Genomic DNA, 16,981 nt, shown 5'->3' with positions numbered 1-16,981 from the left:
ATTAAATTTAATATTGTACTGTCAATACATGATAATGTTAACTGAGTGATACATGAAAATTTAAAATTACTATTAAAATTGTGTGTTTTTATAGTTATTGTCAATTATTAATTTTATAATCTAATATGGTGTGTTGAACAAACTCTAAGTTCATTGGTTATTCCGTAAATAGTGTGTACATAGGAGTGCATGTATGCTATAAGGTTAATTGCATTTTCATATAATCATATGCCTATATAAAAAAAAAGGGTATATGCTAATAAATTATACTACACAAGAATAACTATATGTTAGATATAGGAATGTTTTATTACCAATGTTCTTTATTAGGTGGAAACATATGCACTTAAATGAAGTTTTTCCTAAAATTAAGTTTCCAATACCAACACCCTCTAAATTTAACAGTCCCTTACATGTAATTGTCTATAATTGCTACCAAAATGGATGGTAGTAGCATATATACATCTCAATGGATAACCGCAACTAACGCCTTCCTTACAAATACTCCAAATCCCTTCATTATTCCCTTTCTTTCTATCTCTCTTCCTCCTCCCAAGTTAGTTGGGATAGTTGTTGTGCCCTCACCCCTCATTATTCTCACATAAATCTAGCAACACAATATTGTAGTAGTATAATCAATTTCCCCGGATACATCATTATTTATCAATTAAAATTTAGGCATAACAGCCATTCCAACTTTTTTTCCTTCTTTAATTAGGCCGCGGCAGCTTTCTGCTGCCACGGCCCTACACCAAATTTCTCCATCTGCCTCCTCATTACCAAGTTGTAATATTAATTTCATGCATTCTTGGGACAATATGAGTATGCTTTACATGGATTCGAAATTAAAATCTTCTCCACCATCTCCTCCACCACCACCTCCCACTAATCGCTCTCGATTTTCATCATTGAAGATCGATACCTCCTCACTCGAGTCATCAGAGTCCGAGGAGCTACAACGACTAGTCCATGCTCCTCCATTTTGGAAGAGCAAAAAGAGGTTGTCTAAGCAATTGTCCATGTGTGAAACACATAGGGATGTTGCATGGGAGAAAAGACGTCGTCAAAAATTAAGACAAGAGAAGAAAAAGAGCTTGGTTCTTGAAGTAGATGACTTAACAGATGAGGATTTATATGAGTTAAAAGGATCTATTGAGCTTGGGTTTGGCTTTAATGAAGAGGATGGGCAAAAGCTTTGCAATACCTTGCCAGCTTTGGACTTGTACTTTGCCGTGAATCGACAATTTTCGCCGAGTCCATTATCTTCACCCCATAGCCAAGCATCAACTAGCTCCATGGGGGCAAGATCCTCCTCATTTGAAAATAGTCCTAGAAGTGAAGATTCTTGGAAAATATGCAGTCCAGGTTTGAATTGACATTACTCTTTTATTAATTATCGTTTGTGAATATATATCACCAATTAATACATTATTTCTTTTAAGTACCAACTTATTATAATGAATATTGAGTGCATTTCACAACTTGTATACAAATTTTACTTATAAGCATGCAAGTTAAAATATTAATTATATTAAGATCTAAAATTACAACACCTTATTATAATTCGTTATAATAAAACTTTACAAGGTTGCTCAATGCAACAAAAATATACTTAAAATTTATACATGTATGTTTAAATCATAAAATTCATATTGAAAAAATCTAGATTGCAACATATTTTTACTATGTAAATAGCTCTAATAATTATATTGGCATTGTTATCATAAAATTGTTTTACTTTAAACATGTGAGCCTATGTAATAATAATACGCACGATTAGATAAGTTATAATGAAAATTTTGCAGGAGATGATCCGCAGCAAGTAAAGACCAAGTTGCGACATTGGGCTCAAGCCGTCGCTTGTTCTGTAATGCAATCTTCTTAATGAATCGATCAACAACTTTCACTGTAAGAGAAGAATTTCAAACAAAATCGAATCAACTGTCAAGTACGACCACAGAGGAGAAAGGAGAGTAAAGAGGGAAAAATTGGTAGAATGATTAAAACAATTGAGATGGATAACAAGAAATTTAACATCTACGTTAAGCTACATGATCTAAATGGTCATGTATGCATGTTCTTGCACAACCGGGGTTATTATAGTTCTACTATTTATTTTGATCACTATGAGGGCACAATTAATTAGTGATCAAAGGAAAAGATTATTTATTAATTAATTATTATTTATTAATTTTGCGAGGAGTAGATATATTTGTCTTTCCAATTATATAATATATTAATTTGTAATTTGCAACGTACAAGATTGTTCTTATACTATTAGTTGCATCAACTTGCATGTATCATTTGTAACAAAAAAAGTTTTGTAGTTTAATTAGGCTACTTTAATTTCCAAAGTCATGTAAAAGTTATGCAACTATGTTATTAATGGATCGATAAATATATTTTCCCGCATTTTTGTTCATATTGATCTTTGCATTATCTCTATAAAACAAGATGCTAGTTAATTTTATTGCAATGATGACACAAATGTTCACAAGTGATGACGACTTTGATATATGAAATTATGAATAGCTTCTATGTATAAAGGTCGCTCTTATTTCTTTTGATTAATTTTTGCATGAATTATTAGGCCAATGACTCCCTTTTCTTACAATTAAATTAAAAGTGGTGGTTTCCAAATAGTGATTGTTCAACATTATATGTAAAAAAAAGCATTCTTGTCTTGATGATAACCAGGGTTAGAGGATCTAAAGTGTAACGTAAACCAACATTCTTTTCATCGTAATAAATACATTAGTATACAGATTCCTTATTTAAGCTTATATTAGTATGTTACAGGCCGAGGTGAGCATACCCGGGTAATTGGTTGGGTTCTTTGGACTTGGGACCAAAACTGGTTAAACTAGTTCCCAAATATTTGGAATCGGTCTTAGATAACCCAATTAGATAGAACTGGTTCCGATCCACAACCATGTACTCGGTTCCCCTTCCTTACCCAGCCCCCTTGCCGGCTGCTGCTAGCCCTCTCCCTCTCCATTCATAGCCATCAACCAACCTTCCCCCTCCCCACCCTCGGTCGCGTACCCCTCCCCCACCCCAACACCCACCAAACACCCTTTCCTCCACCACGATTCGATGCCCAACGTATCTAAAACCAACACCCAAACCCTTACAAAACCCTTACATGCCAAAAATGAAGCCCACCTTGTGTGAAGGGGAGGGTGCCAGAATTTAAGACGGGGAGGTCAGAAATGGGGACAAGAAAGGGAGGGGGTCAGAAACTGGGATGGCAGTTGGGGTGGTTACATTTTTGGTGGGGGAGGTGGTTTAGTGTGGTTGGGGGCTGTTTAGGGTTGGTTTTCAGGGGGGGCTTCATTAGGGGGTTTTATTTTAATTTTTTAAAGGTTCTTTTTTAAAAATCTTAAGGATTTTTTTTAAAAAAAGATAACATAGATATATATATCTATTTACGAACAAAACTATAAAAAGTACACTATTATATAAATAAGCGATATGATATCATATGGCCGAATAGGAAGCGAATTGAACTTGGACACTGCGCAATGTCCGACTGAGTCCGAATCCAGGTATGAGGATATGCTTTATAAGTTGGGACAATTGTGTTGCATTGCTTGTTTGTATCAAATTTTTGTCATATACATAACTTGATTCTTAATTTAATTATTTTTTTTTGTACTTTATACCCTATATTTTTTCTAATTGTTTACGCACCAATGTGATATAAGAAATAAAGTTTATTAGGGACAATACAAGCAATTATTGGTACATCATACGTAAAAAAAAAAAAAGTATTCGGATCATTCGGAGGTCCGAAAAATTGGACCGGACTCATATTCTAAAATTATAAGTCGGATCGGACTCAAATTTTTCGGATTTGGATTTGGATCCGAGTCCATGGTCCGTATACTAAACAGATCGGATTCAGATTTAGCCGCACCCGACCCGAACCGATCTGTTGTCATTCCTAGTTAAATCTAACTTTTTAAAAAAATATCTTCGATTTTTGTGCCAAAAACATGCTTTTTAGAGGTTTTGGGGTCAGTTTTGTTCTTTGGGATTAATTTAAGCTTATAATTTGCAAAAAAAAAAATCAAAATGGCCCACATTGCATGTGTCAGGCAAATTGACGTATTTTAATACTCAAAACTAGACATTTCCAATTAGTTTTTGTAAATTTTGACCTTATATCAGTCACTAAGACAAAAATGACCCCCAAAAAAAATCTAAAAATCCTCTTTTTGGCATAAAAATCAATGAATTTTTTTAAAGCGTTTTAATGGGTTTTTAACAAAAAGTTTTAAATGGTGGTGAAATCTATTTTTTTTTTAATATTTTATGTTTTTAAATAATTACTATATTAGTACTCATGAGAATTTAAAAAATATTTTTATTAATATTATATTATTAATTAATTAATTAATTGATTTGGCAACAAATTATATGAAAGAGTACTTTTAGGAAGAAAAAGGTCATTAATGCGTTTTTATTAATTGATGCTCATACTTTTTTATTTTAAAAAAAATAATCTTCCTAATATTTGAATCTATTTGTTGGAAAGATAAAAAATTGACAAAAAAAGATGATATCATAATCAATTTTGAAGGAAAATTTTTTAATTAAAAAATAATATGTGTACAAAGATGATGTCAGCGGTTTTAACTTTAGTAATAGTTATAGATTTTTTGGGTGGTAATATCAATAATTGGGTTATTTATGAATGGTAAAATACAAAATTTCTTTTTAGTAGTTGTGAGATATAAAACTAATGGCTCACAGTGAGCCTTTTAGTACTTTCTCGCGGATGGTGTACATGTTTCTTAAACCTAAATTACTACTCCGTATGATACGAGTAATGTAGACACCCATTTGTGTCTCCCCAAAACCAAACCCAGTGATGAGTACCTTTCACGTCGAATCATAATCGAATGAAGCGAAAGTGTGGAAAGTCTAGTGTTGCGGATAGTTTTAATTTCTTTTCTCTTCTCTCTGTTTTTTAAAACTTATTTTAAGAAAACAGTCAATCCAGTTTGGTTGGTCCATGATATGGGTCCAATAACAGTGTAGTTGGATGGGGCTTCACAAGAGCTTTCCAACGATATATTATAAGCCCAATTCCGATGAATATTGAGGAAGTTATGGCCAATTTACTAAACTGGGCCCGGTTTGAGCCTTATATGCGGCCCAATGATCTAGGGGAGGGCCTAATATGATTTATCATTCCTAATGCAATTAGGAATGGTTTTAGTCTTCTAGATTCTTCTAGAATGTTCTTTTCATTCCTAATTCAATTAGCATTGATAAATTGACTTTTGTTGACTTTTCAGAGTTTTAATCAAAATCAAATAGCATTTTCAAGGAAATTATGTGATTTTATCCTCCAGTACGGCAAACTTATCTGATTTTCTAAAACGCGTTAAAACCAGGCTTGGCGCCTGACTCCAAGCATTGGCGCCTGGAACCAGGCCTGGCGCCTGGCGCTAGTGTTGGTGCCTGGCGCCAGTTAGCCAGGGTTTGCGCCAACTCTGTTTTTTATGCATCAGACTCTGTTTTGTTTATTTTATCTTTTTGGCTGATTTTCTCTATAAATAACGTATTAAAAACCTCCGTTTTCATTCACAAATTCTCACGAATAATCATCAACAATCAGTTTTTAATTCTCATTCTCTTCTAATTAATTCATTCATCTTTCTCTTTCTTTTTCAAACTTTTCTTTTTCATACAAAATTCCGCATTCACAAGATCTAGAAACACCAAGCCATGTTCGAAATTGCCTTCGCCCTAGACGTGAAAGGTTTTAATTTCTGAGGGTTTGGTCCCAAATCTCTATTTCAATTATTTAATTTAATTGTTTTGATTATTATTTTCCTTGAAGTTACTAACGTGTGTATTTTGTTATTAGAAAGAGGTACGAGGCATCAAAGTAAGTACTTTAATGGTTTAATTTATAGTATGATGTAGAAATCATGTTTACATTGTTATTATGATATTCCTAGTATCATGTTTAGGGAAAAGGTTATAATATCAAATATGCTTAATATGATTGTTATGATGCTTCCTATGTTCTTCCTAATATTTATGATTGCTAGTATCATGTTAGAGCAAAAGATTTGATTTTTATTGCTTAGTGACATGCTAGGGTTTGTTATTAATCTTGTTAGTATCATGCCTAGGATCTTGCTATTATTATGCTTTAACATGATCTATGATTATTTTTTATAATTGTTTTTATTATAATTTTATTATTGTTGTAATTATTATTATTATGATCAACATGATTATTATTATGATTAGTATGATTGTTATTCATGATATTATCTATTATTGTTGCTTGATATTTATTTTTATTGCTTGATCACGCCTTTTATTGCATGTTTAAAGGGAATTGGTACTTGTAATCACGCTTAATAAGATAATTAATAATCTTGTTTAGGGTTAATGTAATTATAATTTCAAGTGATCGCCAATAATAGATTTATTTGTGCATTAATATTCAACCAACATAGATAAACAGGTTTAGGGTAATCCTATTGATTGCATGTTAATCAGAAAGCGCACATGAATACGATCTGAACGAAGTAGAGGCCTATTATTAGGGCAGGTTCAATCTCTTTTAGGTTGGATTTGTACCTTCATCCCCGAACCCTTATTTGGTTCTAGACCTTATGGAGTTGACGATCTCTTGGATCATTAAGGGGTGTAACCTTCATCCTATGAACGGTTTACAAGTTCCTAAAACTTGTTGGCGACTCTTTTGCTCTATCTTCTTCTCTTTTGGACGCCACCGTACTTTAGTGTATGATCACAGTGGGGTTCAAGCTAGTGGGATTAAAGCTTGAAATTATTCCCTACATTTTTTGGCGACTCCACTGGGGAGGATTTCTATTTTAATTCCTGAATTTGTTTCGGCAATGATTTAGAATGAGTGGACAAGACTCGAAAAGTTCTAAGTATTTCATGTGCGTAATTTTGATTAACATTATTGTCATATGCATAAAAAAGATCTCATTGGAAAGACCATCCGTAATGAGTTAAAAACATAGGATTTTACACGTAGGAAATTTGGGAAATATCTTTCACAACTAGGACTGAAATAACACCGCGCGAAATTGGAAAATTTTATCGAGCACAGAAAGCTGATGAGGCATGTGGGAAGTAGCGTCAGGGGCCAGAGCTTGGCGCCAGCATTTTAGTCGTAGATCCAGACGCCAATATTGGCGCCAGGCACTACAGTTAAAAGCTGGCGCCTGTCTCTGTTTGTTGGCGCCAATTTCCCCCAATACCGAGCCAGAAATATGCATTCTAAATTCGACCGGTTTTTCGTATTGTTTGGTCAATCCTACTTCCTGATTGAATTTTTTCTCACTTTTCTGAAACCCATATATGTTCTACATATGGACATAACCCTCTGGGAATTCATGCTCCATCCACCCGATTGAACGCTCCGTGCAACAAAGGGTACATCCGAGATGTTGAATTCACCAAACCATGGAAGCGAGTTTTTTCTAAAACTCGCGGTGTCCCATCCGCTCGCGCCAACCCTTCACGGTTAGGCTTCCGCGCGGTGCATCCGGACAATTAACCATGGACATTCTATTGACTAACCCATATCCCGAACTTTAGAGAACTAGAGCCATGGTTAGGTTGCAAACGCATTGCATCATATTATGCCTACTTGACTAATTGTGCATTATTTGTTGTGCATATATATTCTATGTTTCTCTTAACCGTTTGTTTGACTTGTGTTGAGATTAAATAAATTAATGACTTGAAGAACTTTGCCTAATTAATTAATTAATTAATTAGAGTCCATAAAGTCTAATGTTTTAATCGGAATTGACCTAGTACGACTTTAGGCATTCCCCAATTGACTAATAACACCGAAAACAGTCCCAGATCGAAGCTCCAATATTGGCGCCAAGGTCTGAGCTGTAGCGCCACACTATGGAGTGTAGCGCCTGACGACAGCTCTGTCGTCTGGCGCCAAGCTCCACGGTGCGACGCCAGTCCTGTCGTCTGGCCGACAGTTCGGATTGTTGGTCGAGTCATCACCTAGAGTCTAATTAATCAGTTTGCTAACTAATTCGGTTAAGTTTTTTTGCTGTCAATAGTACTTATTTGAGTCGATGATCGAGTCTAGGCACTAAGTCCCATGGTCTTACACAAGAGTCCAAGCATGTCACTTACACTCAACGCACACACCAATACACATACTTTGACCATGATTAAGAGAGTCTTGTGTGCGCGTTTCTTTCCGTCATTTTTTTTAGGGGGTAAGTCGGATATTAATCCTCCAATAAAAAAAAACTATACTTAGTTCCCTAAAAATATGTGCATTATTTTTGCCAAAAATATGCACCCTTTTTTCTCTTTTCCTCCTTAAAATAAACCGTAAAATCAAATTGATTCGAGTCAAGTAATTAAAACGCAAAATGGTTTAATTCACAGCGCGTGGTCAAGAAAGGAAGGACGGTTAATCAAAGACAACCTCTTCGTACAAGTCCAACTTTTCGACAAACCCATAGCTCGTAAGAGGAAAGCTAAGACTATAATGGCAACACAAGAAGAAGTCAATGATCTTAATAACTAACTGGCTACCGTAACTGAGACACTGAATCTTCTCGCACTCAAGATCGATGATCCCGTGAAGCAACAACAGATGGACCTCATGCAAGAGAGCCTAAGCAAGTTGTCTAGCGACTACAAATTTCAAGAACTTACATCACAAGGGGTCTCGGTGGACAAAGATCTTCTTCCGCAGAAGTTCAATGCCAACGACATCCCAAAATTCAGAGCAACTGACAACCCTTAATTTCATTTAAGAGCATTCGAAACAATAATGAGTATTAAGGGTATTGATAATAAGGTTTTCCCTTCTCTGTTCTCGCTATCTCTCGAGACCGTTTGCCAACAATGGTTTTTTTCTCTCGAGAAAGAAAAGACCTCTACCTGGGAGTCCATAGCAAACGCTTTCGTTGATAGATACAAGTGCAACATTCAAGTCGAGACTGACCATAGGGAACTTAAAATCCTCAAGCAGAAAGAGAATGAAGGCTTCACCTCTTTCTTTAACAAATGGAGGGAAACCTCAGCTAAGATGATTGAGGTGCCAAGTGAAAAAGAGTTTGTGAGGCTGTTCATAAAAAAATATTCAAGAAAAATATTCCAAGCATCTCAAATATCAAAATAATCTCCATACCTTCAAGGCCGTTTATGATATTGGGATCAATATTGAAGATGACTTGGCTAAGTTAAAAGCTGCCAATAGTAACACCAACAGTGGCTGGAAAGGAAAGAAGAACGACAATCCTTCTTCTTCCAAAACCGCCCACTCAAACAACGTTAGCACTTTTAATTTAGGAGAAGTCCTTGCTATGAACAATCAAGGACAGAAGAAACCATTCAGGAGGAACTTCACTCCTATTGGCATGAGTTATGACATTGCATTTGATCGATTAAATGCAAAAGGTCTTATAACTCCTATTGGACCATTTGGAGACCCACCAGTCGAGAAGAGGTCGGTTAATTGGAACCCCAATGCACAATGCAAGTATCACCAAGGTAGGGGCTATCTCAGCGAAAATTGTTGGAAGCTTAAGGAAGCTATCTAAGACTTAATTCATAACAACAAGCTGTCGTTGCCCCCTGCCAGTAAGAAGCCAAGCATTGACAATGCACCTCTCGCTCATACCCTGGCTATCTCTGATGAGGAAAACGAGGCTGACCCCTCATCTCTCATTAGACCTGTCAAAGAAATCCATGCCACAGAAAAGGAAGAGGAAATCTTTTTCGATGTCAAGGATAACCTTCCAGAACCGGCAAGTAAGGAAGATATACAATTGCTCACACTATCTATGATGGAGGTATCGCATCTACTACGTGAAGCTCTCAAGGCCATAAAGGAATCCCAAAAGAAATGTGATGAGGTTCCACTTCCGAAAAATGAACCTAAAAGGGAATTCACACCAGTAAGAACGACTTATGAGGCAAAGCATTTTCCCTTACAAGTCACTGAAAAACCCAAGAATAGCAATAGAATTTACACTCCAATCGGGATCCCATATGCTCAAATGTTCGAAATGCTCTCCGAGAGTGGTGAGATCAAACCTCTCGAACCGAGACCATTCGAATCGTTGAAAAGGACGGATAGATATTACTGTCAGTATCATCAATCAGGGAGTCACACTATAGAAAACTGTTTCAAATTCAAGGATTTGGTTCAGAAAATGATCGATGAAAAGAGACTAATCCAAGTTCAACAAGAAGAGGATGCAACCATTAATGGAGTTTGGGACAGTGATGAAGAAGATGTCTATCTAAAGGACCTAGTAGGACCTACACCTTCTGTGTCATACACCATAGATGACATTTGGGCCAAAGAAGACTCATCGATAGACGTCCTCACAAGATCCGGAAGAATGCAACCTCTCGTTTCAACACAACCTATGCCAAACACACAAAAAGTTCCCATACCTATCATTGAAGACAACGATGAGTGTATGGAAACTTCTGGCAACATCTCGAGAACATAGGTTGGCTGTAATGAATGCCTTGGACAAAATTGGGATAGATTCTGACACTACTCCTGAGGGATTAGCCAACTTCATCACAAGTGACCTTCCCAGTCCGATTAATTTGATCACTTTTTCTGACAAAGATTTACCCCCAGAAGGTGACAAACATTACAAGGCATTAAACCTCACAGTAGTTTGCAAGAGGATGAATGTTCCTATGACTCTTGTAGACAATGGATCGGCCATCAACGTCTGTCCACTTAGAACTGCGAGGATGCTCGGCATAAGGGACGAAGATTTGACTCCGTCTACACAAGGAATAAGGGCCTACGACAACACTCGTCGTCAAGCTCTTGGTAAGATTACCCTAAATGTAACGGCAGGAGCAATAGAACATGCTACTACTTTCCAAGTAGTAGACATTAAAGCTTCATTCAACTTGTTGTTGGGACGCCCTTGGCTTCATGATCTAAAGGTCGTCCCTTCATCTCTCCACCAACAAGTAAAAGCTATAGTTGGGGGAATTCCAATCACCATCGATGCTTCGCCTATGAGGATCAAATCTATAGAGAATCCAATCATTAATGTGGAGCATGATGAAAATTTATGGGGCTTTAACGAAGAAGTCTCCTTAATCCAGGAGGATGAAAGGACCCCTCTTTGCCATGAACCCCATTCCAACATGATTGTCAATGCCATGCTGAAGAAACAAGGACATTTTCCTGGGATGACCCTGGGAAAGAAGAAAGGAATGGCAAAACAGCTGGAGTCACCTGGCCTCCCTAAGTTAGACACTTTCGGACTTGGTTTCGAACCGACTCGGAAAGATCTCAAGCGAGCCTAGGAAAAGTCAAAAGCACGTAGAGATGCTCGCACTCAAAAGAAAGAAATCCCAATGGATCAGTACCCTCTTACGCTTAATGGTCAGTTTATAAAAGAAGGAGAGGACTATCCATGCCATGAATTTCCCGAGCCATTTGTTGTAAACGGCATAAGACAACCGGGATTTGAGATTTTCTTGGATTGCTATTTCACTGATGAAATCCCAACTCCTGTCTACAAGGAGAAAGCACCCCCATGCTTTGACTTTAACGTCATGGGATTATTATTTGGGCGAGAAAAGAATGAGCCAACTTACAAAGAGGATAACTCCTCGCTCATTCAAACAGTCCTACAAAGCGAAAGCTTCGATCCCTCGAAGCTAATCACTCCATCTGAAGGATCCCTACATGGATGGCGCAAGACTATCAAGGTGACTACTTGATATGTCTATTTTGTATAGTATTTTACCCCCGTCCCTCGGTCATAATTAGTAGTGTTTTTGGCCCTTTAGGGCCGCTTTTATTACTAATATGTGTTTTCTAGTGTTTTCGTAGTTTTGGTTAAGTTTTGCAGGGAATTGCACCTTTGGAGTATTTTCCCGGGATTTTTATGAAGCGACTACGAGCATTGGAGGAGCACGACCATTTTCGGAGCCCAAGGCAATTGGACCATGTATTCGAGACCCGAGAGGAAATATGGATTGGGCCGAGAAATCCAGCCCAAATCGAAGTCCAAACCTCCAAGATGAAGCCGGGCCCGATCGGGCAAGCTTACGCCCGATCGGGCGAGCTGCGCGCATGCCAGCTGCCAAGGAGATGCGCGCCCGATCGGGTGAGCGTAGGCTCGATCGGGCGCAGCACTGAAAGATAGGCATAGAAAAAAAGGCGGGCCCGATCGGGCGCCCCCTTCGCCCGATCGGGCGCGTGTTTTGTTAGAACCTGATTAAGCTTTGTTTAATTTGTGTTTTAGGGGAGATATTTATATTCGTTTTGTACGGATAATTAATCCCTTCTTTCTCTTAGACTTTCTCTCTCTACTTAGTATTTCTCTCTCTCTAGAATTCTCTCTAAACTCTTGTACTTAATTCCTTCATTAATTCCAGATTTGTTTTGGTACAATTTCTTCCCTTTCTAATTTCAGCTATTTTAATTGTTTTCTTGTTTATGTTTTCAATTGTTTATTTAATTGGATTAGTTATGATGATTAGTGAGTAGTTTAATTCTAGGGTTTATGGGGATCCATAATTAATATGAAGGGATAGTTTGTTATTATTGATTGTTGATATTGCATGATAATTTCCTATTGAATTGTTTTAATTCTTTGCAATTAGATTATGAATCGAGCAGATGTAATTTGATTGTGAATGTTTAGCAATATTGAATTGATGAATCGAGCAGATGTTGATTTAATATTAAAGGCTATTTTTAATAGGAACTTAGGTCTAATAAATTGCGAGAGCCTGTTAATCATGTTATTGATGCATTGTTAATTATTGATTGCTTCGTTCTATCCCGGAATATTAATTATTGGTGAACCTGCGACCCTAGATTTCCTTATTATTGATTCTTTTCTCCCTAAATTCACCCTTCGTAGTATAGAAATCATATTTAAAATATTGGTTACTTGGATAATTTAGATTATATTAATTAATTAGAATTAAAAAGACTTGTTTCCCTGTGGAGATCGACCCTACTTCCCTATCTACTTTAGTTAGAGAATTTAGGAATTATTTTTGATTAGGGGATACGACTTTACCCTGTCAAAATTTGGCGCCGTTGCCGGGGAAACAATTTTATTTTTATTTTCTGATTATATTTTTGTAGTCTAGATTATCCCCCCTTTTTGCCTCAGAGAACATTAGTTCTTTGAGGCAAATCTCATATTTGTCTTTAGTTCTTTGTTTATGCCCAGGTGTTCTAGATCAGGTGACATCCCTTTTGATCCTGAGATCGAGCGTTCTTTTCATAGGCAAAGGAGACTCTACAGACAAATTCTGGCGGGTTCTGAGGAGGACAACGATCGAAGAGATCCTCCCACTGATTCTAGTGATACAGATACTCCTTCAGATTCAGAATCAGAGATGACGGCCCAGAAGAAACTCAGTGATTATTCGCAACCGAAGCTCACAGATTTCCCGCACCTTACTCCTACTCCGGCTCTTGATGGAGTTCAATTTGAGATCAAGCCCCAATTTATCACTATGATAGAGAGGAAGCAGTTCAGCGGAGCTAAGGGTGAAGATCCTAATCTTCACATTGCAGATTTCTGCCAATATTGTAACACCATTAGACAAGCCGGGGTTACACAGGACCAAATCAGGGAGATTCTTTTTCCCTTTTCTTTATGTGGCAAAGCAAAATTATGGTTTAATGGTTTGAATAGAACTGCACTTGGTATTACTGACTGGGAAACTCTTGCTTTGAACTTTTATAATAAATATTATCCTGCAAAGAGAACAGCGGTACTAAGAAGTGCTATTCAGAACTTCGCTCAAGAGGCCGACGAAACATTATATGAGGCTTGGGAGAGGTTCAAGATTCTACAGAGAGGGTGCCCCAACCACAATCTAGCACAATGGCAATTGATCCAAGCATTCTATAATGGACTTGGAAATTCTTCCAGATCAGTACTAGATTCGGCAGCTAGTGGGAGGTTTATGAATTTAAATGTGGATGATGCAGAACAGGTTATCGAAGACATGGCAATACACAATTCCCAATATGGGAATCCGAGGGGGTTTGCGAATAAGGGAAAACATAATGTCGATTCTGTATCCTTTTTGCAAGCTCAATTAACTTCTATTTGTCAAAAATTAGATAATCTTACTGCTACTCCTAACTCTGTAGCTAATGTTTCTGCTGTTGCTAACCATGAAGCTTTTTGTGAAAATTGTGGAATTGTAGGTCATTGGGAGCAAGATTGTAGGAGCTTTATGGAACAAGTTAATGCCTTTCAAACCTATAGGCAAAATAACCCCTATTCCAATTCCTACAATGCCGGTTATAAAAATCATCCTTACCTTTCATACCAGAGTACCAATGTACAAAACCCTCCACCTCCACAACAACCACAACAGCAACCCCCACCACAGCAAAAATATTATCATCCTAATGCCGGCCAGAAAAGCCAAGTATCACCCTCATCATCTTCCGACCCTGCCATGACAGAAATTAGAGCGATGCTAGCTAATATGCAAAAGCACATGGAGAGTAGGGATGCGCAAATTGATTCTATCCTAGCCCACAATAAAATCATGGACAATCAAATTGCACAACTTTCATCTACCCTACAATCCCGTCAGCAGGGAGCTCTACCGTCACAGCCTATCCATCCTACAGATCATGCTAATGCAATCACTCTAAGGAGTGGTTCCCATTATGATGGACCTCCTATGCCACAGGAAGATGGACCAGTTTCTAATCTAGATTCCTCTATACCAAACGGTAATCCTGCTAGCCCTGCAGGGCTACAAAAAGATACTAACCCTACTAATGTTTCAATGCAGGGTAAATTGCAGGATAAGGGAGGAGTTGTGCAGAGCCCGGTTATCAAGCTTCCATTCCCTAATACACAATTGAAGAGTAAGCTTGATAAACAATTCGGTAAGTTTTTAGAGGTTGTGAAAAACCTGCAGGTAACAGTCCCCTTCACTGATTTAATCACTCAAGTAACTGCTTATGCTAAATTCATGAAAGACATTCTGACTAGGAAAAAGGCCTTTAATGAAGTAGAAGTTGTAGCTTTCACAGAGGAGTGTAGCGCTTATTTGCAAAATAAATCACCTCCTAAATTAAAGGATCCCGGTAGTTTTTCTATCCCTTGTCACATTGGGAATGTTTTTATTGATAAAGCTTTATGTGATCTGGGTGCTAGTGTCAGTGTCATTCCATCATCTATATGTGCTAAATTAAATATGGGGGAATTAAAAATTACTAATATAACTTTACAAATGGCAGATCGTTCGGTAAAATATCCCTTAGGTATTTTAAAGGACGTACCTGTCAGAGTTGGTAAATTTTTCATTCCAGTTGATTTTGTTGTTTTAGATATGGCAGAGGACACACAAATACCCATTATATTAGGTAGGCCTTTCCTCCACACTGCAGGAGCTATTATTGATGTGAAAAATGATAAACTGACCCTTTCTGTAGGCGACGATAATGTTACCTTTAATTTAGGGAAGGTTTTGAAAGGGCCTATGTTGGAGGAAAATTGTTGTTATATTGATACAATTGATATAATGGACAATATTTGTGTTGATAGCTTGCCACAGGTTCTTGCGAAGGATCCCTTGGAGGAAGTTCTCTGCGGGAATTTATCTAGCGATAATGCAAGCATTTGGGGTAATGAGGTACAAAATATTGAAAAAGCTCTTTCCTTAGAAGAGTTAAGCCCCACGGAGACAATGAAGGTAGTAAATTTAGTTCAGGAATCAAAACCTGCAGAGGTCAAGAAACCTGAGCTAAAACCTCTCCCTTCTCATTTAAAATATGTTTTTCTAGATGAGCAGGAACTACACCCCGTGATCATCAGTACTGCACTCACTGACCTACAATCTTCCCAACTTCTAGGGGTTCTCAAAACCCATAAGAAGGCTATAGGGTACAGTATTGATGATCTTAAGGGTATTAGCCCTGATTTTTGCATGCACAGGATTCATCTAGAGGAAAATTATAAGCCCTGCATTCAACCCCAACGAAGATTAAATCCAAACATGCAGGAAGTAGTCAAGAAAGAGGTGATGAAATTACTCGATGCAGGTATCATCTATCCTATTTCTGACTCCAAGTGGGTAAGTCCTGTGCAGGTAGTACCGAAGAAGGGTGGGATGACTGTGATAACCAATGATAAAAATGAATTAATTCCCACCAGAACTGTAACAGGGTGGCGTATGTGCATAGACTATCGTAGACTTAATATCGCCACTAAAAAGGATCATTTCCCTCTCCCCTTTATTGATCAAATGCTTGAGAGGTTAGCTAATCACAAATTCTTTTGCTATTTAGACGGGTATTCGGGATTTTTCCAAATTCCGATTCACCCTGAAGATCAGGAAAAGACCACCTTTACATGCCCTTATGGCACTTTTGCATATCGTAGAATGCCCTTTGGTTTATGTAATGCACCTGCTACCTTTCAACGTTGCATGATGAGCATTTTTTCTGATTTCATAGAGTCTATTATGGAGGTCTTTATGGATGATTTTAGCGTATATGGTTCTTCTTTTGATTCATGTTTAATTAATCTCGCTAAAATTTTGACAAGATGTGAGGAGTGCAACTTAGTGCTTAATTGGGAGAAATGTCACTTTATGGTGACAGAGGGAGTAGTCCTTGGTCATATTATATCTGATAAGGGCATACAGGTAGACAAAGCTAAAATATCAGTGATTGAGCAATTACCTCCCCCAGTTAATGTCAAGGGAGTTAGAAGCTTCTTGGGTCATGCGGGGTTTTATCGCCGCTTTATCAAAGATTTTTCTAAAATTGCTAAACCACTGACATAGCTTTTGCTCAAGGATGCCCCATTTATTTTTACTGACGAGTGTCTTGAGGCTTTTCACAGGATTAAGCAGGCTTTGATATCGGCACCCATCATATGTGCTCCCGATTGGAACTTCCCTTTCGAGATCATGTGTGATGCAAGTGACTTTGCACTAGGAGCCG

The 16,981-nt window shown here is 37.5% G+C and overlaps 1 protein-coding gene across 1 annotated transcript; it reads left to right on the top strand.

The window, feature by feature from the left end:
• The first annotated feature begins 818 nt into the window (after positions 1-818).
• LOC145627673 (uncharacterized) lies at positions 819-1,885 on the top strand. Its single transcript, XM_081680031.1, has 2 exons — positions 819-1,365; positions 1,806-1,885. The coding sequence occupies exons 1-2, from the start codon at positions 819-821 to the stop codon at positions 1,883-1,885; spliced, it is 627 nt and encodes a 208-aa protein (XP_081536157.1).
• The last annotated feature ends 15,096 nt before the right edge of the window (positions 1,886-16,981 follow it).

The sequence above is a fragment of the Chenopodium album genome, chromosome 4 (assembly GCF_948465745.1).
Source record: "Chenopodium album chromosome 4, dcCheAlbu1.1, whole genome shotgun sequence".
Taxonomy (NCBI): Eukaryota; Viridiplantae; Streptophyta; class Magnoliopsida; order Caryophyllales; family Amaranthaceae; genus Chenopodium; species Chenopodium album.
Note: the sequence above shows the minus strand (reverse complement) of the source record. Positions and strands in the feature narration are given on the sequence as shown.

Excerpts from the sequence above, each read along its gene's own strand:
- LOC145627673 (XM_081680031.1), top strand. The coding sequence starts at position 819 with ATGAGTATGCTTTACATGGATTCGAAATTAAAATCTTCTCCACCATCT. Across the intron at positions 1,366-1,805 it reads TTGGAAAATATGCAGTCCAG|GAGATGATCCGCAGCAAGTA; the intron begins GTTTGAATTGAC and ends AAAATTTTGCAG.